At 39.9% G+C, this 26,694-nt stretch overlaps 1 protein-coding gene and 1 pseudogene across 9 annotated transcripts in view; both read left to right on the forward strand.

Moving 5' to 3' along the window:
• The window catches only part of MAPKAP1 (MAPK associated protein 1), a 185,813-nt gene that overhangs the window by 57,952 nt on the left and 101,167 nt on the right, over positions 1 to 26,694 (forward strand). For 8 of the 9 annotated variants that reach the window (XM_070430662.1, XM_070430668.1, XM_070430665.1 and 5 more), the window contains 2 exons: positions 14,084 to 14,256; positions 23,385 to 23,561. In XM_070430662.1, the coding sequence (XP_070286763.1) occupies positions 14,084 to 14,256; positions 23,385 to 23,561 (350 nt within the window). The remainder of the gene's footprint in view (positions 1 to 14,083; positions 14,257 to 23,384; positions 23,562 to 26,694) is intronic. The other variant, XM_070430670.1, reaches the window with a different exon arrangement.
• On the forward strand, positions 13,745 to 13,930 carry LOC139021320 (U1 spliceosomal RNA; annotated as a pseudogene).

Here is a 26,694-nt window from a genome sequence, read left to right on the forward strand (position 1 = left end):
AGTGTCCCCCTCCAGTGCCAGCAGTCCCTGCATAGCTGCCAGTGCGTGTGGCAGGTGAGGCTGCCCACCTGCTGGAGAGGAGCAGCTGAAACTTAGAAGGATTCTTCAGACCAGGTCTCCCAGTTCTGGCACAATAGCTGTAACACGACCTTTCCTAAATACTTGGCTCTACCCAAGACTGGATTCACTGAAAGGGTAGGGTTTGGCAGTTGATCAGACCTGGGTTAGAATCTTGATCCCTCCCTAGTTGAGGGATTTGGAGCAGAGCCTACTTACTGAAAACTTTCTCGGCTTTAAAAGGGAGTGAGCAATCCTCATAGGACTGTTGGGCATATTGAATTAGATCATGTACCGAAAAGTACTTGGACCCTGGTAGGTGCCCAATAAATGTCAGCCAGCAGTTGTGATCTGCCAGTTTCAGAGGGAGTTTCCGTGGGAACACAAAGGGCTGCTTACAGAGGAATTTGCTCTTTGTGCCTGGCCTCACCTACCAGGGCTGTCAGCTCTGATGCTGGCCTGTTTTACTTTGTACTGCGGGGCTGATTGCCTAATTGAATAGTGTGACACATAGAGAGCTTTTTATGTTTTAAAGTACTCAGTACTGACAGTTTTATCCAGCGGATCCTGTTTTCCTCTCAGTTTTACAAATAAAGTTTTCTGCCACTTACTACTTTTTTCCCCCTTTGTGGGATAAGGGCCTGAGTGTCAGACTTTTTGAACTGCTTCTCAATTGTAAATTTTGCATATAACTAGAAGTAATTCTTCCCAACAGGAAGTATTGTTCTGGATAAATAGTAATTTAGCTCTTCTTTATCTTGCTGCCCTTTATATTTTAACAAGCATTTGCAAACTGTTAAATGCAAACTTTCTCAGTAGGCTCTTTGCAGTTGTATTGTTTTCTCAGTGTGAAAAATTTTTATTTTCTATTGCAGACAAGCATCTTTCTCTGTCACCAGAGGTGTAGTTTATTTGTGTGGCCTTTCCCTGTACAGAATAACACCTCACCCAGTTATTTTACATGTGCATTTTGAGGATGAAAGTGAATGTCATAATTGGAGAAATGTAAAGCTATTTATTTCCATTTTGTCTGATGTTTTTACATTGTTTGCTAGGAGGTGCGTCAGGGACTTGAATTAATTATAATTACTGTGGAGACATACACTGATTGAGCAAAGAAAGTAGTAAGCCTATTTGCACCAAGGCTATCTAATTAAATTCTAACTTTTGGATAAGCTAAATGTGCATGAAAAATGAATTTTAAGAAGTTTTTATGACTTACTAAATAATGATTCAGTAAATTTTTTGAATTATATCATTAAGGAACATTGATTCTTAAAGTGATAAAACAGTCATGAACCTACTACTGTATTTGTGTTTTTTTTTTAAACTGTTCAAAATCAAGTACATAGAAAACATTTTAAGTTGTATATTAACATTTAAAATCTTTATAATATTTAATCAACGGAAACCCTGCAAGAAATGAATATATGCACCTGAATTATTTCCTTCAATATTTATACAATTTTATGTTCACTTAAAATACTTCACTATCTCTGGAATTAAATTGTCCTTGGGGTAGTTGGAGGGTAATACCAAATTTTCCATATAATTTAGGAGGGTGATAATGGCTGTACCGTAACCTTTCCTAGAGATACATCATCTAGTAATGGTGCCAAGTATACAGTCTCCATTGAGTTTTAATTTTAAAAGTTGATGTTAAATCTTAAAAAGACTCATTATATTACAATAATTGATAGCATTTAAAACATGTAATTCTTCTTTATGGTTTTAAAAAACCTATTTTTACTTTTAAAGCATATTGATTTTATTATATAAATGATTTAATAATGAAGAGGTCCCTATAGTTACCCTAGGTGATGGGGCTTAGTTCATGCAAATTACCTTTCCCTGATATTATCATTATTATAGAAGTCATTGTTTGTATAATTAAATGCAAAGTGCTGTGTTACATTAATGATCTAAAGAATCCCACAATGGCTATGAAAATTGAAAACGGACACTTAGCTTCTATTATGCTTGAAGATGGCTGGGTTGTACTTGTGTGAAAGCACCTCCTGGTACATCTGTAAGCATCCTGAGCTGGACCAGAAGAGAATGCTATGGTCCTTTTCTCTTCATGATTGAGATAGAGACCTGTTCCTATTGCTTCCACTTCCCAAGTCATGGATATCTGAGGGGACATTTTGTCCAAAGATCTGCCTGGCCTGAGCAACAGCTTAAGTAACAATAATAAGAAATAATTGACATTTATGTAACAGTTTGCAGTTTACAGAGCATTTTAAATCTTTATTTTTACTTTACACGCCCTGTCATTCTTCTTAGGTGATGGTCTCATCTCTGTTTATGACTGAGGAAATTGACTTTCAGAGAGGTTACGGGCTTTGCCAAAGGTCACTCAGCTAAAGGCTGGCAGGACCAGGGTCCAAACCAGTTCTGTAGACTGCAAAGAGGTACGCAGCAAATACAACCCATGGTGGTGCAAACTAACAGTACGGGCAGGCTTTCATTTCTTTTCCTTCAGCCACCCCCACCCCTTCTGTAAAATTTCTTTCTTCTATTTGAACATGAATGATTACTAGTTTTGTCAGTTGATACCTTGTAACAAAATATTATTTGAGGCTATTACTCAAACTTCATTTGATAACAGTTAGCTTGTTTAAACCAACAGCTCTAGGCATTTTATTTTGTCCCAGAGTGGAAGAAGACTGTCAGAGTGTCAAAATGTGGAGGATTTATTTTACGTAGAGAAAACCTTTCCTGAGAGCAACAACTCCTTTTCCTCTTTTGGGTCCAAGACTATAGATTTACATTTACCATAGATGTTATACAAAGAAAAATTACGAAAATCATTAGGGTAAGAAGGACTGATGGAAATGATATTTTCATGCTGTGTTGTACTCTCGAAAGGATTATAGTCTGGCTCATTTAATGATGTTAGTAACTGAGTTATTTGTGTGAGGTCCTCCTCTACATGAAGGGATGTCTGTGGAAGTGGAGGTAGATTAGTTCCAATTTTCTGAGGGCTAGAACTAAGATCAGTGGTTAAGATCTGCCGAGAGAGTGTATGTAAAATGGAAAGAAATGCGTGTTAGCCGTCAAAACTGTTTCGCTAAAGACAGAGAAGCAAAGGGTTTGCTTCAGAAAGTGGCAGGGACCTCATCAGTGGAGATGCTCTAGGACAGTGGCTCTCAACCTTCTGGCCCTTTAAATACAGTTCCTCATGTTGTGACCCAACCATAAAATTATTTTCGTTGCTACTTCATAACTGTAATGTTGCTACTGTGATGAATCACAATGTAAATATCTGATATGCAGGATGCTTTTAGGCGACCCCTGTGAAAGGGTCGTTCGACCGCCAAAGGGGTCGCGACCCACAGGTTGAGAACCGCTGCTCTAGGAACAGTGGTCGCCAACCTTTCGGACCTCATGGACCACCAGTGGTTCGCGGACCACCGATTGGCCACCGCTGCTCTAGGAAGGTTTCTTGGACAGCCAATTGGGGAAAATGTTTTAAAGGGGATGACCCTTAAAATTCCTTGCAGTTTCCAAAGTCTATAATGACAATAAAGTTTTTTTTTTAAAGTCTATGAATGTAAATAAGCAGGGAAAAAAGGAAACCTGTTAAACACCCAACATTTCTTGAGTATTTACTGTGGACTAGTGATAAAAGTGCTTTACGTGCATAATCTCATTGAATTCTTTTTTTAAAAACTCCATAAGGAGGTACTTTTATAAGGAAATAGTAACTCAGAGGTTAAATAAAATTGTTCAAGGACACAGTAAGTGGCACTGCTGAGAACTGAACCTAGGTCTTTCTGATTCCACAACTTATTCTTTTAATGCCACACTGCCCTACCTCACTGCTCCTATTAATGTAATAAGGATCCTGGAGGTACTCAGATCAGAACTTGACCTTGTTAAAGGAAGAGTGACAGTTGACGTTCTTAATAATAAAAGCTTAATGGAACCAAGGTTGGTGATTCAGAAGAAATTAATGAGATTTTTGTCAATTTTATTTTAAACTTAACTTGTCAGAAAATACTGTGTCCAGTGACAAACTGTAGAAATGTTTTTGACAAATTAACTTGACTACAGGAGCCAGATCAGGGAAATGTCAATTTAATAGCCTTGAAGCGTTCCAGATTTATTGAGGGTTAAGATATCACTACAAGATATCCTAGCTCTGAATGGATCTGTCATATAATTTTATTCAAAATCTATTCATAAGTTTAGGGCTACCATTTTGAATGTAAAAAAGTGAGATTTTTCTCCACACCCATGGAAGTAGCACTATTGAGAGCAACATGCTGCAGTCTGGTGTTTGGCTTTTCTTTTCCACCCCATCTAGACCATCTTTAGTTCCGTCTGTTAAACCTGGCTTTGACCAAATTTAGGCCAGATTTTGTTTGGAATCACTTTAATCAAATTAAATCCCTTATTTGTCATCAGAGTAATGATAATTTGAGACACCTGTACCAAGTCTGTTATTAAAGACTACTAGGCCATTGATAGAATACAAGCCTTTGTTGAGGGAGTTGAGGAGGAAAGGTACTGGCAGGATGGAACTGTAGCCATTCCTTTAAGAGAGTTTTAACTTTCGAAGGCTACAAATAACCCTTTTATCAATTTGCATCATTACATTGTCTGGATACACTGATTTATTTATTTCTGCATTAAAATTACATATAATGATCTGCTTGTGCAGTTGTGACTAATGAAATAATGCTGCCTGCTTTTTGTCTCTTTAATTGCAGAAGCCAAGCTGTCTATCCTTTTTGTTTCTTCCCCTTGACAGAGAAATTGAACACTTAGCAACAGTTTTGAGATCTGATACTCAATTTATTACTGACAAACCTGTATGTTAAATAGCACTGCTAACTGGACCTTCCATCCTTAAAACTTAATTTAGCTACCTCACTTGATATGAATGTTTCTTAATTCAAGATTATTTTGAACTGAATACCATCTATTCTTCCTACTTCCCCTATTTTAGAAACTATCAGGTGCATAATTTTGAAATTAACTAATGGGATCAAATAGGAGAGAATCTAGTATAGCTGTAATATTTTAATTCATCGTGTTAAAATTCTATATATTGCAATTCTGTACCTATTCACATTCTATATATTAGAAGTTATTTAAATTTTTAAGGTTTTTACATTTTATGAGTTAATTATTAATTAATTAATTAATTTTTAGTCCTCACCTGAAGATATGTTTTCACTGATTTTTGAGAGAGAGGAAGGGAGGGAGGGAAGAAGAGAGAGGGAGGGAGGGAGGGAGAGAGAGAGAGAGAGAGATATCCAGGTGGAAAAGAAGCACCATTTGGTTACCTCCTGTACTCACCCTGACTGGGGATCAAACCCACCGACTTTTTGGTGTATGGGACGATGCTGGGTGGGGTATGCCACCCAGCCAGGGCTTATGAACTAATTATTAATTCAATGATATATGATTCATAACATCGACATTTCATGATTAATATAAAGACACTTTTCAAAAGAGTAAACTTTTACAGTATAAGCCACAAAGCAGTCATACTCTTTGACCCAGTAATCTATTTCTAGGAAAATGTGCACAAACATTTACATAAGAATATTTAGGAGAATATTATTCACAATAGTGAAATACTAGAAACAGTGTCACAACCAGGGAATATGTTGATAGTATCACTACATGCTGTAATATAGTGCAGATGTTTAAAATCGTATGTTAAAAGAATATTGGTCAGAGGAACCAAGATGGCGGCATAGGTACACACCTGTACTTGCTGCCTCACACAACCACATCAAAAACTACAACCAAAAGACAAAACAGGTATCAGCCAGAACCACGGGAAGGCTGGCCGAGTGGAAGTTCTACAACAAGAAGGAGAGAAAAGCGCATTTAAGACCGGTAGGAGGTGCAGAAGTGTGGAGGTATGGAGGCGTGCACGAAACGGGCTGGCAACTGGGTACGCTGTTCTCTTTTTCAATCCGGAGGGAGATACAAGCTCCTGATTGCTCTGAACTCCAGTTCCGGGTGAGACTCTGGGGATCCAGACTCATACGGGGAGAAACCAGACTGTCTGGCATCGGGCCGGAACATAAGGGCAGCTTTCTCTCAGAGGTGCTTGCAGCAATCGTTGTTCCTGCATGGAGTGTGGAACTCGGGGACCTCTCTGATGCAGGGCTGACCAACAGCCACTACTGTTTGCTCCGCCCTGGTGATTCCCTGAGACCCCACCCCACTCAATTTACAACCCCACTCAAGCTGTGCTCAGCAGCTTTTGCATATGAATGGCCTGTGCTCTCACCACCTAAAATCTAACAAACTGCAGCTGGGTCAGAGAGCCCCAGAGCTTCCAAAAGAAGGCCTAAGCCTTGACAGCAGCCTGCATTGCTACACAGCGGGCCTCATCTGGGCACCTCCAAACCCCAAACAAAGAGGAGGAATCTGCAGATCTTGCTGTAGCTCCTGCTAGGTGGCCTCAGGCAGTGGCTGACTTTGCACCTTCTTGGAGATCCAAGAGCCAGTGTACCCAGGGGTCAGAGTGAGACCATACCAGATTAAAACTCTTCACATCTATATGAGAGACACTCAAGGGACAGACTCAGTGAGCACCAAAGCCCCACTGAAGCAAGTCCTGCCCCATAAGGGTGTCTCCAGCATAGCAGTTCTCCCATTGTAGACACAGCTGGTCCTCACAGCCAATTGGCCTGATGGTCAATTCCTCCCAGTGATACCAACAGCAATCAAGGCTTAACTACAACAAGACTGTGCACACAGCCCACAAAGGGGTGCACCAAAAGTGTCCACCTCAGGTAATTAGGAAGGCTGAGCCACAGGGCCCTATAGGACACGTAGCACACAAAGCCACTCTGTCAACATTGAGAAGCAGCCAAAATGCGGAGACAAAAAAACATGTCACAAACGAAAGAAATGGAGGAAAGCAAACTACTAGATATAGAGTTCAAAACCACGGTTATAAGGTTACTCAAGAATCTTCTAGAAACTGCTGAGAAATTTAGTGAGACCCTCAAGGATATGAAAAAGGACCAATTAGAAATTAAGCATACACTGACTGAAATAAAGAATAATACACAGAGATCCAACAGCAGACTAGAGGATCCCAAGAATCAAGTCAAAGATTTGAAATATGAAGAAGCAAAAAACACCCAAATGGAAAAGCAAAAAGAAAAAAGAATCCTAAAATATGAAGATAGTGTAAGAAACCTCTGGGACAACTTCAAGCGCACCAACATCCGAATTATGGGGGTGCCAGAAGAAGAGAGAGAGCAAGATATTGAAAATCTTTTTGAAGAATAATGACAGAAAACTTCCCCTACCTGGTGAAAGAAATAGACTTATAAGTCCAGGGAGCACAGAGAACCCCAAACAAGAGGAATCCAAAGAGGACCACACCAAGACACATAATTAAAATGCCAAGGGCACCCTAACCGGTTTGGCTCAGTGGATAGAGCGTCAGCCTGTGGACCCAAGGGTCCCAGGTTCGATTCTGGTCAAGGGCATGTACCTTGGTTGCAGGCACATCTTCAGTAGGGGATATGCAGGAGGCAGCTGATCGATGTTTCTTTCTCATCAATGTTTCTAACTCTCTATCCCTCTCCCTTCCTCTCTGTAAAAAATCAGTAAAATATATTTAAAAAAATAAAAATAAAATAAAATGCCAAGGGCAAAAGACAAAGAGAGAATCTTAAAAGCAGCAAGAGAAAAACAGTTAGTTACATACAAGGGAGTACCCATACGACTGTCAGCTGATTTCTCAACAGAAACTATGCAGGCCAGAAGGGAGTGGCAAGAAATATTGAAAGTGATGAATAGCAAGAACCTACAACCAAGATTACTTTACCCAGCAAAGCTATCATTTAGAATTGAAGGTCAGATAAAGAGCTTCACAGATAAGAAAAAGCTAAAGGAGTTCATTACCACCAAACCAGTATTATATGAAATGCTGAAGGGTATTCTTTAAGAACAGGAGGAATAAGAAAAAGGTAAAGATAAAAATTATGAACAACAAAGTGACTACAAGTACATATCTGTCAACAAGTGAATCTAAAAATCAAGTGAATAAAAAATCTGTCGAACAGAATAAACTGGTGAATAGAATAGAATCAGGGGCATAGAAAGAGAGTGGACTGACAATTCTCGGGGGGAAGGGGTATGGTGGGTGTGGGAAGAGACTGGACAAAAATCATACACCTATGGATGAGGACAGTGGGGTGGGTAAGGGCATGGGGTGGGGTGCTAACCGGGTGGAGGGGAGCTATGGGGGGAAAAAAGAGGAAAACTGTAATAATCTGAACAATAAAGATTTATTTTTCAAAAAAGAATATTGGTCATTCTATTGATATGTATGCACTTTTTGGAAAATCAGTGACTATGTACCAAGCATTTTATATACATCTTAATTACTTTCCAAGTAAGGAAATGGAAGTTCTGAGAGGTGTAGTTAGTTATCCAACATCTAAGGTCTAGCAGCTAAAGAAGTGGCAGAGTCTGGGTTCAAACCTGGATCTGGCTGACCCCAAGTCTGTACTCTTAACTACCACTCAGTATACTCTAGCAATGAACTAGGGCAGCGCAGTGAGGAGAAAGATTTGAGAGATGTTTCAGAGGCATTTGGATGTAGATGAGACAGAAAGAGGAGTTAAGTTTCCTAGATTGAGTGCCAGAGTAGGTGGTGAAAGCCTTCACTGAGATGGAATATTGATTGAGAGACGAGTGATGAAGAAGAAAATAGGTCTTGGACATGTTGAGTTTGAGATTTGGCTGCATTTGCAGAGCCATCAAGTCATGGAGAGGCCATGTGATATGAGTATAGCTGATCTTCATAAATTGCATTTGTGTTGAGGAATAGTTTTGCTACAGGGAATACATGGGTTTTTTTGTTTTAAAACCTGAATTTGGGGCATTCCCTCATTAGGGGCTGCTCATGGAGAGAGTTGTTCAAATCCGAGTTTGTCAGCTCTTTTCGAGTTTATTAATTTTTATTTTCTTTGATAAAAATCACTTAACCTGCCATAGGAAGGTGCCTGAATTACATTTTAAAACATTTTTTTCAACAGCCTGTCACAATACCTGGCACCTAGTGTGTTCTTAATAAATCATGCTGGATGCCTTAACAGAGGCTCCATTTTCAAAATTGATCCTTTCTCTTAACACTCTTAAGCCCTCTGTGGTAGTTCTTTTTTTTTTTTTTTTTTAAATATATTTTATTGATTTCTTACAGAGAGGAAGGGAGAGAGACAGAGAGCTAGAAACATCGATGAGAGAGAAACACCGATCAGCAGCCTCCTGCACATCTCCCACTGGGGATGTGCCCGCAACCCAGGTACATGCCCTTGACCGGAATCGAACCCGGGACCTTTCAGTCCGCAGGCCGACGCTCCATCCACTGAGCCAAATCGGTTTCAAAGTGGTAGTTCTTTTTATCGCCTCTTCTGTTCATAATTATAATATTTACTGTTTTGTCTCTAATTATAAAAATAATACATGCTCATTATATAAAATGCAGAAAAATATAAAGCAGAAAATTAAAATCACTCATAATCCCATGTCTCAGAAGAACTCGATTCACTTTTTGTGTATTGGTATAGTTGGTATTTAAGTACAGTAGCATTTTTTCCTGGGTTAGTGGTTCTATTAGATGGGAGGGCAAATTTTTTTTATCTAGGAGGGAGGCCCCCATTGGTCTGGGTCGCTTCTGAGCTCACACGACAGCCTCCCCCCTCTTGAAGCTTTTTATTACGTTGTACAATGCAGACCTCCAGCAGACGGTGAATTTGATGAGGATCTGCATTGCGTCTCACTTGATTTTGTCTTCAGAGCCCAGCATGGCGTTTCAGTGGGTGTTTGTTGAATGCATGAGTGACTGAGAAAGATGGCGCTAAACCAGTTTTCCCTCTCTCTATGTTGACCCCTTATGCTCTAATTATACCTCCATTTACCTAATTCCATATTGTGGAAACATAAATTGCCATGCAGTGAAACTATGATTGCTAGTTGCTTTTTAATAGTAAGATGTTGGGTCTTTGAAATATTGCTTGCCTTGATGGGTGATGAATACTTTTAATCCTTTGGTCACCTTATTCTTTTTTAATAAGTTAATTACTTTCTATTATGTTGATGGATTGTTTTATATTTTAGATGATTCCCTCTAAATGTTGCAACACAGGGACTATTAGATAGAGCTAACTGCCACCGCCTTGAGTTTTTCAGAAGAGTCTCCTTATTAAAAAATATGTAATTTCAGTGTGTGTGCAAGGCACTCGTTCCCGTCATCAGTGCCTCAAGATGGAATTAGGAGACTTAAAAAGATAAAGCACTTTTTTCATTTAATAAGCATCCACCATATTTATTCTCATAGTTTCCCCACACTTGCTATTTCACTGTGAAATAAAGAGGATAAAGGGATTCATAGGAGTATCATTCCTTAACAATAGTGCCCTTAGTCACCTTAAAATAGAGATGTTCTCTGGATTCTCAATCTCCTAACAGTTCTTGGCCGGCTCCTCAGAGCTAGCTCCCCCCATAGGAGACTGCTCTGGGCGGCATTTCTGGTTCATTGTGAGCAGAGGCGAGATGATTTCCAAACCTTTGAAAGTGGGAATTGATTTAGTTTAGAATAACTGTAGGGAAAGAAGGCATTGATGTTGGAAGTAGGGGCTTTGGAGTCAAACAGACCCGGGTTTGAATTCTGCCTCCTCCACCTTGGTTATGGGATCTTGAGTAGATGCCTGCAGCCTTATACAGCTTAGTTTTCTCATCCTATATAATAAAAGGGTAATATGCAAACTGACCCTAACAGCAGAACAACTGGGAATGACTGGTCACTATGACACACACTGACCACCAGGGGGCAGACGCTCAATGCAGGAGCTGCCCCCTGGTGGTCAGTGCGCTCCCACATGGGGGAGCTCTGCTCAGCCACAAGCCAGGCTGACGGCTGCCAGTACAGCGGTGGTGGTGGGAGCCTCTCCTGCCTCCTCAGCAGCACTAAGGATGTCCGACTGCAGCTTAGGCCTGCTCCCCGCTGGCAAGTGGACATCCCCCGAGGGCTCCCAGGCTGCCAGAGGGATGTCTGACTGCCAGCTTAGGCCCAATCCCCCCAGGGAGCGGGCCTAAGCCAGCAGGTGGACATCCCCCGAGGGGTCCCAGACTGCAAGAGGGCACAAGCCAGGCTGAGGGACCCCCCGAGTGCACAAATTTTTGTGCACTGGGCCTCTAGTCTATAATATGAGGGTAATGATAGAACCCTACCTCTTATAGTGATTGTGAGAGTAAAATGAGGTAATTTAGGCAAACATTTTGCAGAATTTATTTAACAGCTATAAATATCAGTTCTTGTTATAATAACGTATTATTGGGGCTCCTATAGCATCCATCTTTGGTCTCATATAATCTTGTAATAGGCTTGAGTAATAGAAATGGGTTTGATTTTAAAACGTAGGCCCTTTCTAGCATACTGCTCTGCATTTCTAAAGCACTTTGCAGTTTGTGAAGCACATTCACATTGGTCATCTCATTACTATTTTGAGATATTGTTATTCCTATAGCCCAGGGGTGGGCAAACTTTTTGACTCAAGGGCCACAATGGGTTCTTAAACTGGACCAAAGGGCCGGAACAAAAGCATGGATGGAGTGTTTGTGTGAACTAATATAAATTCAAAGTAAACATCATTACATAAAAGGGTACGGTCTTTTTTTTTTTTTTTTAGTTTTATTCATTTCAAACTGGCTGGATGGCCTGCGGGGCTGCCGTAGTTTGCCCATGGCTGCTATAGCCCCTCAGCTCTAGTTCTTCAGAGGAAGGAGGAGGAATAAAGGAAATAAGGAATAGCAAGGACAATGAACTGGGTGGGGTGTGAAAAGGAGGTTGAGAAGAGTGATAAGGGGGTGACAAATCCACTCCAGAAAGCTTGCCCTTGTTTTAATTTTAACCCTTTAACTGCCTGACAAGGCCAAACACTTGCTGTTTAGAGATGTAAATATTTCAGGCTGAAAAACATGCATGGGTGTGAATGTGTGCATGTGTATTTACACATAAAAGTGAGAACGTGCATTATGTAAGAGAATTGCTTTTTTATTATTTGCTTTATAACATAAAGATAAGATTCAGTAAAAAAAAAAAATCAGTGGATCTAATATTAGATCCTGGGTTATAAGAGATTTGGCATTTCTCTTCAAATGTTTTTAAACTGATTTTATGTATTTCCTTATCTTAGTTCTTATCTTTTTTTTCTGCCTTAGAATGATAAAATTATAGTGTTAAAGCTGGAAACAGCCCTAACCGGTTTGGCTCACTGGATAGAGCATCGGCCTGTGGACTCAAGGGTCCCAGGTTCGATTCCGGTCAAGGGCATGTGCCTTGGTTGCGGGCACATCCCCAGTGGGAGGTAGCTGGTCGATGTTTCTCTCTCATCGATGTTTCTAGCTCTCTATCCCTCTCCCTTCCTCTCTGTAAAAAAATCAATAAAATATATTAAAAAAAAAAAAAAAAGCTGGAAACACTTGGTTGGTCAGGTACCTCCATTTTCCATGCTCCTCCAGGAAATAGACCCTTAGAGGAAAGGCAAGAGGGGTGGATGGAGGAAACTAGCATTTATTGAGTTTCTATCTTGTATCTTGGCAGTCATTTAGGTTACTTATGCATTCATTTTGTAGTTCAACAGATTTTTGGGGAGAGAGTCTTTTATGCACCAGGCACAGTGCTAGCCATTGTGTATAGAGCAGTAAACAAAGCAGCCATTATTATAGATGCCCTCATGGAACTCAGAGGCTAGTGGAGAAGGCATACACTAAGGATGTACATGAACAAATACATAATGTAAATTATTAAGTGCTATGAAGAAAATGAACAGGATATATGTGAGAATAACTCGTCGGGGCTTCTTTCTTTTTTTATAATACTTTTTTTTTAAATTGATTTTTAGAGAGGGAGGGAGAAGGAGAGAGAGAGAAACATCGATTGGCTGCCTCTTGCATGTTCCCCCCTACTGGGGATTGAGCCTGAAACCAGGGCATGTGCCCTGACCGGGAGTAGAACCAGTGACCTCTTGGTTCAGGGGTCAACGCTCAACCACTGAGCCACACCGGCAGGGCGGTTTCTTCCTATAGAATTATCAGTAAACCAGTAAACCAGTAAAGGTTTCTCTGAGGAGGTGTCATATCATCTGAGCCTTCAACCAGTTGAGCCACACTGGCCATGGCTGAAGGGAACGTTTAATTAGTGCTGGAGTTCCAAAGGGGAGTGAGAGGTTTGGGAGGGAGGAGGAGTAGGTATTCGGGAGGGATTGGCGGTGAGGTATGATGGTTAGGGCAAAAATGGTAGACCAGGGACCCTTGAACTTCATAGCAGATGACTGAAGTAAACAGATGTACTACATAATGGAATTAGCCTCCCATAGTCTCTGAGAAGGCAAGCCCTTTGATCCAGTGCTACAGGCCTAAAAGCTTCTTCAGAAAGTGTGGCAGCTTCCCATGTAGCTTTTCCCAAGGTCTCAAGGAGTGAGACCGCAATTTTCAGGGAGGGCAGCTGATGCCAAGGTGTAATGGTGACTTTTCCAAGGTCACACTGAATAAGTAGCAAGTCTCCTGCCACTAAACATCAGATCTGCTCACCATCTGATTTGTTGGTTTTAATTGTAGCACTCATTTATCTTACTGCTGGCAAAATTGGATCAATTAGACCGTTAGAAAATGAATATTAAAGAAAAAAACTATACTTAACCTGGCAGGGGAGATACCATGATCACGAAGGTGGTTTTCCCAGGGCGAGGCTTATCCATTGCACTCCGGATGTGGTGGCCCCTGCGATTTCCCCAAATGTGGGAAACTCGACTGCATAATTTGTGGTAGTGGGGGGAAAAAAAAGAAAAAAACTTAAAACTAGACAGTGTTTCCACTTGGGGGACTTTTCCAGGCTCATAAGTAGGTCTATGCAAAAAGGATCAGAGATGGCTGTGCTGCACACAGGCCCTGGAGAGCAGTAGTTGTGGCCTAGTGGGTCTGCATGACCGTGAGTGTGTGCCTTACCCTCGTGCATGTGTTCTGTCCACAGGGTCATGTAGGCACAACAGCCACCAAGAAGATCGATGTCTACCTCCCCTTACACTCCAGCCAGGACAGACTGCTGCCAATGACTGTGGTGACAATGGCCAGCGCCAGGGTGCAGGACCTGATCGGGCTCATCTGTTGGCAGTACACAAGCGAAGGACGGGAGCCGAAGCTCAAGTAATCCTTCCTCTTTTTTGGCTGCTCTAGTTTCTGGCTGTCTCCTGGCCACCCATCCTGCATTCGGGCCCAGTGTTTCTAGGCATTGGGCTGGGAAGCAGACGTCCACACTAATGTAGGTCAGGTTGCTCACCAGATCTTGGACCTGTGTATCTCAGGCTCATCTCAGAATCTACTTGTAAATACACTGATAAGTTTGTGAATCCAGACTTGAGGAAAATGCATGTTGCAATTTCAAACCCTTTTATGAGGCTTGCTGATAAAAGTGGCACGGGAGTTAGTGGGAGGGAACTAATGTTTATTAAGTACCTACCATGAGTTGGGACCATGCTGGGCGTTTCGTACCTGATTTCTCACTGAATTCTCCTAGCTCCCTGTGAGGTGAGCATTATGACCCTCATTCTGCAAAGGAGAATTGTTACTTGCTTCAGGTTACACCAGTGGGAGATGGCAGAGTCAGGATTTCATTCCTGGTCTGTTCAGTGCCAAGGTTTTTGCTTTATTTCCTTTGGTCTGAATTAGTTCTTTGTTGCCAGTCGTTGGCTCAGTTTTTCTCTCAGTCCCTAGACTCTATTCCTCATTAAATAATTATTTTTAAAATGTAGAGCTTGAATGTAGAGTCTCTGTGCTTGTACATCATAGCTTGAACTTGAAAGTGCTTTGCTGCATTGGTTTTCCCCTACTTAAATTTCTTATCTAGAGAGATTGGGCCAGTGGCAGTGCATCAGACAGTAGAATTTAAGGCAAAAACATGTCAGTAGGGATATTTTGGTAGATTACATAATGAAAAGGAGCAGCCCATCAAGATTTAATAATTCTGACTGTGTATGTATCTAGCAACATAGTCTAACCTATTTTAAGGGAGTTTTAAAGAGGCATTAACTAATCCACAGTCAAACTGGGAAATTTCAATATATTCCTATTAGAAAGCAGTAAATGAAGCAAACCAGATATTAATGAGGAAAAGGAAGATCAACGAATATAATTAGCAATTCTGAACCCCCAAAATAGAGACTATCTCTTGTAATAGTTTGTAAGCCTCTGCAATTGAGTACATCTTATTAAAATTTATATTTCTGAAGTATATCAAGCGTGTTGACATTTTTTAAATAGTTGCTCTATAACTATAATTTGAATTACAGAATTATATTGTATTGAAGTTAAAGAAACTATGGTCTTTTGAAATGTTTTACAGTTCTTACAGGACAAATTTTTTACAATTCTTACATGGATTTCTCCATTGTGTTTTGTATAAGACAATCTGTAAGGTAAATCCCTGGGATCTCTTCTTATCAGTGAGGCAAGTGTTTTCTTTCTAGCTTATTTGAACTTAGGTGTGGGAATAGGTCCTTATTTGATCTTTCCAGTGGGTTGGCCCTTTGGAGGAGCTCTTCATTCACTAGGGGCCAAATTGCTAGATGCATGGGAAAGAACCCCTTCCTCTCATTTCATTTTGGTCATCAAGAAAACCATTTATTTAAGAACATTGTTCTCTTGTCTCTGCCTTGTAAACTGTTTATGGTAGTAGGCTTTGGCCGCAGGGAAGGAATGGAGAATTTAGCTGGAATTCTTGGCTTCCTTTGTTAGCTCTTGAGCAAAATTGGAATGTGGTATTTATTATCCTACTTATTTTGATGCAGTGATTTTTAGGGGAAACTATCTATTTGGAAGAATTTTTAAATTTAGACTTTGTTATATAGATTCATGTTTATTGAATTTTGATCAGAAAATATGGCATATAAAATTTCTGCTTAGAGGTTTATTTATATTTTGCAGCTTTACTATACAATAAATTTTTATAAATATTTTATGGATTCTGGAAACAATTATTCTGTATAGGTTACAGAATTCAATATATATTAAATCAACATCTTTAATTACTATCATGTTCTTGCATCTTTTAACTATTTCATCTATGGATGATTAAGAGAAATGGATTAAAGTTTCCATTTTGTTGTATGCTTCTGTCAATTTCTCCTGAGATTTCAGCAGTTTCCATTTTGTATATGTCAGTGCACAAAAAGATTCATGCATTTCATATCTTTACTGTGAGTTTTCCTTTTTTTCAATATAAAATAGCCCTGTTTTATTTTTGTATTGTGGCCTGCTCCCCCCTTTTTTTTCTTTATTGCAGTACAATTAGCTTTCCTCCCTTGTTCTTCTTTGCACTAGTCTAGTCTAATATATCTTTGTTCAGCTTTTTAGGTTTAGATATGATGAATAATTTTGTGAGGGTTTTCTCTTTTGACCCAATTTAAGTCAATGTCTTTTCATAGGGAAGTTTATCTTACTAACATTTATTGTCGCCAGTGATATGTTGGTTTCATGTGAATCAACTGGCTCTGTTTTTTATGTAATTTTGAAGGCTGGTTACCTGTAAGATTTTAAAACATTTTTAATAGACTTTATTTTTTAGAGTAGTTTTAGGTTTACAGAAAAATTGCACAGAAAGTATAAAGTTCCCACATATCTACTTCCTGCCTCTCATCTTTCCTTTTTATTAACATTTTATATTAGTGTGATACATTTGTTACAATCAGTGAACCAGTATTGATACATTATTATTAACTAAAGTGAATCATTTACATTAGAATGCACTCGTAAGATTGTATCATGTAGAATGGTTTCACTGACCTAATAATGCTCGGTGCTCTATCTCTTTATCCAGCCCCCCTCAACTCTGGCAACCACTCATTTTTTTACTGCTCCTATCATTTTGCATTTTCTAGAATATCAGCTAGTTAGAATCATACTATTTGTAGCCTTTTCAGACTGGCTTCTTTCACTAAGTAATATGCATTTCAAGGTTCCTTTGTGTCTTTTCATGGCTTCATAACTCATTTCTTTATATTGCTGAATAATATTCCATTGTATGCATGTACCACTGTTTGTTTTTCCATTCACCTATTGAAGTTCAGCTTGATTACTTCCAGTTTGTGGGAATACTATATAATAAAAGCCTAATATGGAAATCAACCGAACAGTGGAACGACTGGTTGCTATGATGCGCACTGACCACCAGGGGGCAGACGCTTAACGCAGGAGCTGCCCCCAGCCCGCAGGCCCCAGGCCAGCCAATGTGGGTGCCAGCGGGGGCTCCCTGATCACCCTGCCAGTTGCCCCACAGATCGGCCCTGTTCACCCGCCAGACCTAGGGGCCCTACCCGTACACAAATTTCGTGCACCAGGCCTCTAGTTATTAGAGCTGCTGTAAACTTTCATGTGCAGGTTTTTGTGTGGACATAAGTTTCCCATTCATTTTGCCAATACCTAGGAGTGCAATTGCTGGATTGTATGGTAAGCCTATGTTTAGCTTTCTTAAGAAATTGTAAACTGTCTTCCAAAATAGTTATACCATTTGGCATTTCCATCAACAATGCATGGGAGTTCTTGCTCCACATCCTCACCAGCAGTTGGTTTTGCAAATGGTTTGGATTTGAGCTATTCTAATAGGTGTGCAGTGGTATCTCATTGTTGTTTTAATGTGCAACTCCCTAATGAGATGATGTTGAGCATCTTTTCACATGCTTGACATCTTGTGTTTATTTGCTATTTACAGCACATCTCCATTCAGGCTAGCCACATTTCATGTGCTCAGTAGCCAGATGTTGGGAAGTGCAGCTCTAGAATATATAAAGACATGGTTTTACCGTGCAATGGAGTTCACTACAGATCCACTTCATTCTAATGTAACCTCAGCTACCTAGAGCCCTTGGGAAACTTGGTGGGTTTTGTAGATAGTTGAGGGTTTATCTCCTTTAGTATCAAACTTTCTTAATTTTAATAGTTTTTCATAGAAGCTCTCTAAAACAGCAGTCGCCAACCTTTTGGACCTCACAGACCACCAGTGGTCCGCGGACCACCGGTTGGCGACCACTGCTCTAAAAATGTATTAACATTTTCCTCTGCCTTCTTAATCAGCATATAACATAGTGGTTGAGTCGGGGATCCAAAGCCATAGTCTGGATTTGAATTCTGGCGTGAATACCTATCAGGCTGGTTTTGGATGAATCACTTCAACCCCATGTGCTCCAGGTTTCATATGTAAAATAAGAATAGAAACTTCCTAATAGGGGTAGTTATGAAAATAAAATTAAGAAAATACATGGCAAGTGCTCAGTAAATGTTCATTTCTGTTGCTGATAAATACTGTAACTATAACCAGCTATTAATACAAACCAAACTAGTGGTAGTTCAGCAACAGTAGCATAATTTAGCCTTCCCTGATGATGCAATTGTGCTTTGCCATGAAAGTATATAGGAATATTTGATCTTATATGCTTTCTGACAACTTTGCAGTTAGAATTCCCTCCCTTCCCTCCCTCCCTCCCTCCTTCCCTCCCTCCCTCCCTTCCTTCCTTCCTTCCTTCCTTCCTTCCTTCCTTCCTTCCTTCCTTCCTTCCTTCTGTTATTGTCTACCTGCCCATCTCTATCTACTCTTCTCCCATTTGTAGGTTTTTGCTTCTAATTTATATTCCTTAGGGTCATCATTGGGAATCATTTACCTAAATAATACAGCCTAACCTCCATTCTGACCCCCCAGCCATACTCCCATGCATCCTAATGTATCACATTCTTTAAATGGCATCTTCTCGATGCTGATACCATGCCTGCTTTTGCTGTTTCCTTAGTCAGGAATGCCTCTCTTATTCTTCTTGATATCCTGCTTAATCTCGAAGGCTCGACTCCTCAGTCATTCCTTCATTCAGGAAATATTTATGGAGTTCTAGGGTCTAGGTATTGAGGATAAAATGTACAAGAGAAATCTAAAAATTCATAGTTTCGTGGGGAAGAAGAAATTATCAAATGTATTAGCACTTTGTAACTGACTCATTTCACTTGTCATTGTATACAATAAATATTTATTGAGTGTTTGCTTTACGGTATACCAGGCACTTTGCTGAGTATACAGTGGTTCATGGAACCACATGTGGGCTCTCTGTCATGAGTCTAGTGAAGGAAATGGGCAGAAAATTTAAAAAGTTAAACCAAATAAGGTTTGCTTAAAAGCTGAGCTAAGTGCTCTAAAGGAAAGGAATGCTGTTTATGAGAGTCCAGCCTGGGAGTTGCGTTAGGGAGAAATTCCCCAAGAAGGTGATACCAGAGGCATTTGGAGGGGAAGGTCCTGGCAGGTGGAACCACATAGCAGGGATGCTGCGGCCAGAGGAAGCATGCTGTGGTCAGGGAACTAAAGAAGGCCAGTGCGGCCAGAGCACAAAGAAGGGAAGAGAAAGTGGAGTGGAAAGAGACCGAGAAGTAGGCAGGGGCCACAGTGGAGATGGAGAGAAAGGGACAGATTCTGGAAATTTAAGAGAGAAACATTCACATGACTTAGGAATGAGTTAGATACGGGAAGTGTCAGAAAGGAGAGGTATCAAAGATTTCTGATTTGCACAACTTTGTATGTTGTGCCCTTCACTGATATAGGGAGCATTGGAAGAGTGGGTTTTGTTTGTTGTGGTTTTTTTTGGTGTGTGAGAAGGAGGAGGAGGGGCAGCCTGAGTTTGGTCTTCTGCCTATTAATTTGATCAATGTTACTCTCACACATCAATGTTTCTCTCCCTTTCTCACTAAAATCAATTAAAAAAACATATCCTTGGGTGAGAATAAAAAAATAATAACAATACCCATTATGTTTTTTTTATGGGTACAGTGTGATTCAGGCTACACATTCATATGTTCATTCATTCAACAAATATTTGTTAAGTACTTTCTAAATGCCGGCCACTTACTCTTCAGTGAGGATGCAGAGACAATAGGATCCTGCTCTTTAGGAGAACATAGATGCATAAATAATAAAAGGAGCAATGTTATACGCAGAAATATCAACCAAGTTCTGGAAGACCACAGAGGAGAATCACTTTTCCAAATGATTCTCCTAGAGAAATCAATGAAAGCTTTTAATAGATAAGAAAATGGAACTCAGAGAGATTTGGTCACACAGCTGGTTAATGGCTGAGTTAGCACTGAAACCAGATCTGACTGCAAAACCTCTCTTCATCCCACTGAACTATGTCATAAGGAGGCGCCCCTGTTTTCACTGTTTTATAAGTCCCAGATGTCTATATTTGGGGAATTCCTGAGTCAGAGACCACAGCTGCCCCCCTTTGTTCCCCTCCCCACTTCACAATGCCACCATTTTCTGATTTGATCAAAGAGTAATGGAACGGAAGCAAGGAGACCAGAGTTCTCTAGACCTGGCTTTGGCCCTATTTAATTGGGTGATCCCGACCATGTTATTCCTCTTTTCTAGGCATCAATTTCCCAGCTGTAACAACAAGGAGGTTGAAATAAATATCTCTAAGCTTCTAATTTTTTATAATGCACGTGGTTTCCTCCTCCTTTCCAAAGTTGTAGCATGTCCATAGGAACACACCATGGCTTTGGCAGAGAGCTAGGTGGGGGTCAGGAGTGAGGGTTCTTGACTACTTGGGTTTGAATCTCACTCTGTTTAATCTTGAGCAAACCGCTTACCTCGCTGAGCCTCAGTTTTCTCATTTGTAAACACACACACATAACAATGTGACGGAGCTGCTACGAAGATTCAGTGAGCTTATGTGTCTAAACCACTGTGCACAATTCCTGGCACTTAGCACGCAATAGATGTAGCTAATGATACTAATGGTTATTGTACTAGTACTAATTTGGAGTCCTGAAGCAGTTTTAGAAGTCAAAATACCACAGTAGCTTTTCCATTAATCATTCTTGTATAAAGGCACAAAAGAACCACTATGACCATACACAGAATATGGAATTTCGGTCTTTTTTTTTTCTTAGGCATTCAGTTAAGAGGTTTTAGGGTTTGGAGCACTGTTTGCTGCTAAACTTTACTGATAAACCAGAAAAGACTTCCTGAAGTTTTGTATAATACACGGTGAGCCAGTCATTCTTCTCCTTGCTGGGTTCCCAGTGTCGGGTCAGGCAGCAGCACTGGGCAGGCACTATGCAAATATGTTTTTGAAACAATAAGTGATTTCACACCTTGTATTTAGAACTGGGAAGAATAACAGCACTTGGCAGTGAGTCTTTTGGCTCTCAGATCTAAGCCTGTGACATTTGTTGAGTTTGTTTTGAGGGGATTTGTGGGCCTCCCATGACAATCAAAGCAAAATTCTTCTGATACCAGTGCTTGGCTTTCTGCTTTGATCAATAGGCTTATTATTTGCCCTTGAAACCTCTGTGATGCTGGGGAATCACAGGCATTCCTCAGGATAATTTACACGGCAATAAATAATCTGTGCTGTCCATTGCTTGCTTCATCAGTGTCTGCCCTGGTCATAAAATCCCGGAGGCTCAGTGGCCCCAAGGCTGGAGCACAGTGGACATGTTAACTCCGGCTACAGATGTGTGCACATAGGACTCAGTTTCATTGTTGTTTTCTGGCTAATATCCATCCACACAGTTTATCTTTAAGGATTGACATTACTGTCAAAGTTATTTTCCATCTGACTTTTTATAGTTATCATACCTTTTTTTTTTTTTATCTCTGTTCTATGCTCAGCGCTATATATTATCTCATCTAATCCTCACAACCACCCCTGAGTTAGGCGATTATACCCTTTTTATAGAAGTCGAAACTGAAACTCAAGGTGGTGAAGCTTATTCTCTGAAACCACAGAGCCCATGAGTGATGGAGCTAGGGTTGAACTCAAGTCTTCCTGGGCACAAAGCTCATAGGTCCTCCACCATGACGTTTTCTTCATCTGAATGGCTTTCTTCTGCTTCTGCACATGTTTTGTGTTTGTTAACCTCTTGCAAAGATCTGTAAGTTTCCCAGACCATTCAGAGATGAATTTTAAATTAACAGCATTGCAAATACAGGAAATTTATAGTGACAAACATAGCCAGATTACTTTCTTGTTATCCATCCATTTAGCAGATTTACAGTTCCCATTAATTTTAATCTGTCCTTATTACCTGTTTTATATAATAAATATCTCTTAATCGTGACAGACTGAGTATAGATCACCTGAAGTAGGCTCTCTCTCAGTAAGCAGAATTGCGGCAAAAGATTTGTGAATTAATTGGGAAAATTGCAAATCAGGTAGTCAGTGAAATAATTCATTGTCACATCCAATCAATAAACTTTGTAAATCAACTCATTTAATTCAAAAAATGATCTATATAGATCAAGCAACCAATTAAACAATTAGCATACACTTTGCAATTAATTAATTTAAGCATCAATCATATAATTAAAACTCCAAATTTAAGCTGCAGAATTTAGAAACCCACTGCCTTTCAAACTATTAGGTTCATGCTTCTGAATACTAGCAGATCTGCAGTTTCACAATTCAACTTTGGAGCAGGGTATCTAAAGTGTTTTAAGTTGATCTCAGTTTTAAATTGTCTTTATGTTGATAGAGTTTCCCACCCTTTTCCAGCAAATTGACTTTTTAATTCCCCAAAGAAGGAGAAAGAGATGCGTGTTGATTGCAAACTGGGAGAGGCTAGAAACTGGGATTACTGATGGGACATTCTAGGGAAGTGAGAAAAGTCCCTAAGCAGCTGGTCAGGATAAATCAGGTCATTTGCTTTACTCTGTTAAGTATCCTTGGTGTTTGGAATCAGGTCCTGCCAAGTGAGGCTGATTTTCTTCAGAGAAAGGAGAACTGTATTGATTGTCTTTGTTACTTCTTGAGCTAGAGCAGATATTTTCTTAATCCTGACCATAAATCAAAGTCCACCGATTTCCCCCAAATCATTTTTTCTCTTTTATAGTTTTGTGTATCTCTTTTATGATACTTATTTTATTTACAATTATATTATAGCTAATATAGTGCTTACTTTTCCCCCCTGCTACATTGTAAGCTTCCTTGAGGACTGTTGCTAACTCTAATCTTTGATCTAAGGGTTCTGTGTCTTATTTACAACAAGTGCTCAGTAAGTATTTGTTGGAAGAACAGAGAGTGTAAAGGCTCTTGTTTCACATTGGTTTTCCCCCCTTTGCACTGCCATGTATTTTCTCCTTATCAAATGAGGTGGGGTTTGGGGGATCTGAATATAACCGCAGGCTTCGGGGTAAAGGACAGCCGTTTCCCCAGTTTGCTTGCTGTACATCAGGGCCTCTGGTCGCCGAGTTCCTTTTTTAGCTTGGTTTTCACTCACCGTTTTGGTTTTCCTTTCAGCGACAATGTCAGTGCCTACTGCCTGCATATTGCTGAGGATGATGGGGAGGTTGACACAGATTTCCCCCCACTGGATTCCAATGAGCCCATTCATAAGTTTGGCTTCAGTACGTTGGCCCTGGTTGAAAAGTATTCATCTCCTGGTCTGACATCCAAAGAGTCACTCTTTGTTCGAATGTGAGTATTGACTCTGTTGCTTATCTCAGTATCTCAGCTCTGCCTTTGGTGTAATTCTGGATTTGATTTTGTTCATTAAATGAATATTTGGTATCTGGAGAGTCCACAGGTAATTGTTACTTTCAGAGAGATGCTGGGGACAGCATTCACATTGTATTTCATGCTTCTGCACCTATATTAAATACAGACTGCTTTGTAGTAGCAAATTGTATTAAGTCGATCTCTGAATGTCCCACCCATGAACTAGGTCTCTGGACAGATTGGGGTACTTTGGAGCCTGTGAGGCAAAAATTCTCTTCAGATTGAATGAAAATGTGCATCACAGCCACTTCTCTCTTGTGACTTAACATACTCCCTTTTCTTGCCAACTTTGTTCAGATCCATCTTGATGTTTACTCTTGGTTGCCTTCCTTTAGGCTGAGCAGAGGTTCTTACCCTGCCTGCCTGCGCCTTTGGCAGTCTGGTAAAGCCTATAAAAGCCCTTCTCAGAAAAGTGTTTGTAAATGCAGAAAATAACATTCACATGACTACACAAGCATTTCTTGTATTTAAAGTTATCAAACTGTTAAATTTGTGATAGAATAATAATATGTATGGTGTTGTTAATACATTGAGTAACAAGATCTGGTAACTCCTGAAATTTGGTTTCAAAGGAATGATTGTGATATTGGAGACATCTGCACCAACTGGAATGTGCTATCATTATATCTATGATTTCTGTTCATGACAACTCACCAGCACTGCTAAAAAATTGTGATTTGTTGACTATAATTCAAGAAAATGCTAAATAGCTAGTGAAAATAAGAATGTAATTTTTATTCATTCAAGTCTACAGAGCACCTGAGTTTTACCCATAGGTCCCCATTGTTAGGGGAAAACCAGCAGTATTTTCTCAGCGCAGCTTAAGCTTTTTAGCCAAGGTGGTGACAGTCCTCCTGGCCATCTCCTGGGAACAATAGCGATCCCTTTGGCACCCCCTGCTGTTAGTAACCAGCAAATTCACTCTTCAAAAGAGTGCTTTAGAGGACTTTTCTACCTGTCTCTTTAAAACATATTGCCTTTGTTTCAGGATTTTACTAAAAATAGGGTTATGCTAGCTATGATATATGAGTATTTTGTGTCTTTCTATCCTTGAGCAAAAAATGGATACCTGAGTTCCTGTGGGTGAGCTGGGGTGACGCTTCAAGCTTTTATAATTGCCATTTCATTTCTACGATGAAGTCATGTTGAGTGTATATAACAGCAATATGTTCCTTCTTTTTACTTTTCAAAGGCACTAAAACAACAACCTTAAAGAATATTTAAAGTAATTTAAAAGCTATCTAATGATTCCTCATCCTAATATAACTACTTTCATTTTTGTACAGTCATTTTCATGTGTATATACATACAGAGTTTCAGTTCTAGCATGTATATATATATATAGATATATAGATAGATAGATAGTTATTTTTACTTCACATTATATTACAGATTTTTCAATATCTGTTCTTAATTCCTGCATCCTACATTTATTATGTGCCAAGGATCTAGACATAGACAACCCCTGTGCTCATGGAGCTTATGCTCTATTGGGAAGATAGTTGTCAAATCATTAATATGTGATGAGCACGGCAACAGAAATGGATGCAGTGGGTGCCTGTCATAGGATGTTTAGATTGTTTTCTTGTTTTGCTTTTAAGTGATTCTATGACAGTCCTTTTTATATCTATTTTCTTTCTGTTGAATAACTTCCTTAGGATAATTTTTTTGTTAGTAGGATTATTGGTCAGAGTAGAAACATCTCTAGACTCTCACTTTGTGTCAATTTACAATGCAATGTGAGCCTTACATCACAAGGTTTCATTCGAAGATTTTTCTTTTTACTTTAAAAGACGTATACAGTGGTATTTCAGTAGTTTTCCACTTGCATGGATATTACCCATTGATTACATAAAAGAATTGTTCTCATTAACACAATTTTTACACATAGATGTTAACATATGATCATAGTAGTGTTTTAAACTGAAAGTCCTTTTTAAAACAATAGCTTTTAAATCATTGATTTTTAGTAGAGTAGGTTTGGGAGTGGAATGGATAGAAGTGTTTTACTATGAACCCCACCTTCCAGGGAATGGAGGGAGTGGGGGAAGGCAGAGAATAACAATAACTGCTTTAAACTTAATACTCCCTCCCCCCATTCCTGCACTTTCACTCCCAAACATTCAGACCCAGTCAATCCTTTTCCTATTTTTAAAGTTCGGGAGAGTTTATTCCACATGCCTGGAGTGTTTCTGAAAACACGAGGTAAAGCAGAATCTTTATATGTGAGCATTTAGAACAAAAGTGTCACTGAATTTTGTTTCTTTTTCTCAGTTGTCTGAAGAAATAGTGCAGATAACTGACCATTTGCCCTGTGTATATTTTATTGATTCAGCAACCTCCCATTCACCTTTCTGGCCTATAGTCTAAGTTAGAAATTTTTCTCCTGCAAATGCAGGACAGAGCAGACCTTCAGGAGTCTCCAAGGATGTGTCCAACCTTTCAGAGAGTGAAGTCCCAGCAAAATAAGTGAAGCCATTGCTCCTTCTCTTCATTTCCCCCCTTTCCTCCTTGCATCTTTCTCCCAGTGGAAAAGGGGCAGGAAGTATATAAACAGGAGTCCCTCGATTGCTGACTGCTAGCTACTCTGAGCTTTAAGGGAAGAAAAGTCAAAACCAATAAAATGGACAGAATCCCCCTAGATCAGAAGTCAGTAAGAGCACTTAAACAGCCCTCATATGCATGTGTTTTACTTAAAACATTTATTATATCAGATGGACATGGGAAAGGAACTGTTCTAACTAAGACTGCGGAGCAGATAGAATCCAGTCAGGATTTTGCTCTTTCGGAAAGGGACCACTGAGTGAGCAGACAGTGGTAGCACAAGAACCGGGCTGCCTCGGGCAGTGTGGCCCAGAGGGCTCCCAGAGGCTGCCTTGGCATCTCTGGCTCTGCATAAAGGGGAAGCTCAGATGCCTTTTAAAGGGGCGAGTCCTAGATTCCTTGCTCTTTCCTGTATGAGCGGTTTTCAAAAGGGTGTGTAGTTTTACTATAACTTCTTGACTTGATCTCCAGGACAACCCAAATGACCAGACCGTTATGAAAGGGTATC

Source organism: Myotis yumanensis, unplaced genomic scaffold (genome assembly GCF_028538775.1).
Source record: "Myotis yumanensis isolate MYYU_CA2020_CCGP unplaced genomic scaffold, mMyoYum1.0.hap1 SCAF_12, whole genome shotgun sequence".
NCBI classification, from domain to species: domain Eukaryota; kingdom Metazoa; phylum Chordata; class Mammalia; order Chiroptera; family Vespertilionidae; genus Myotis; species Myotis yumanensis.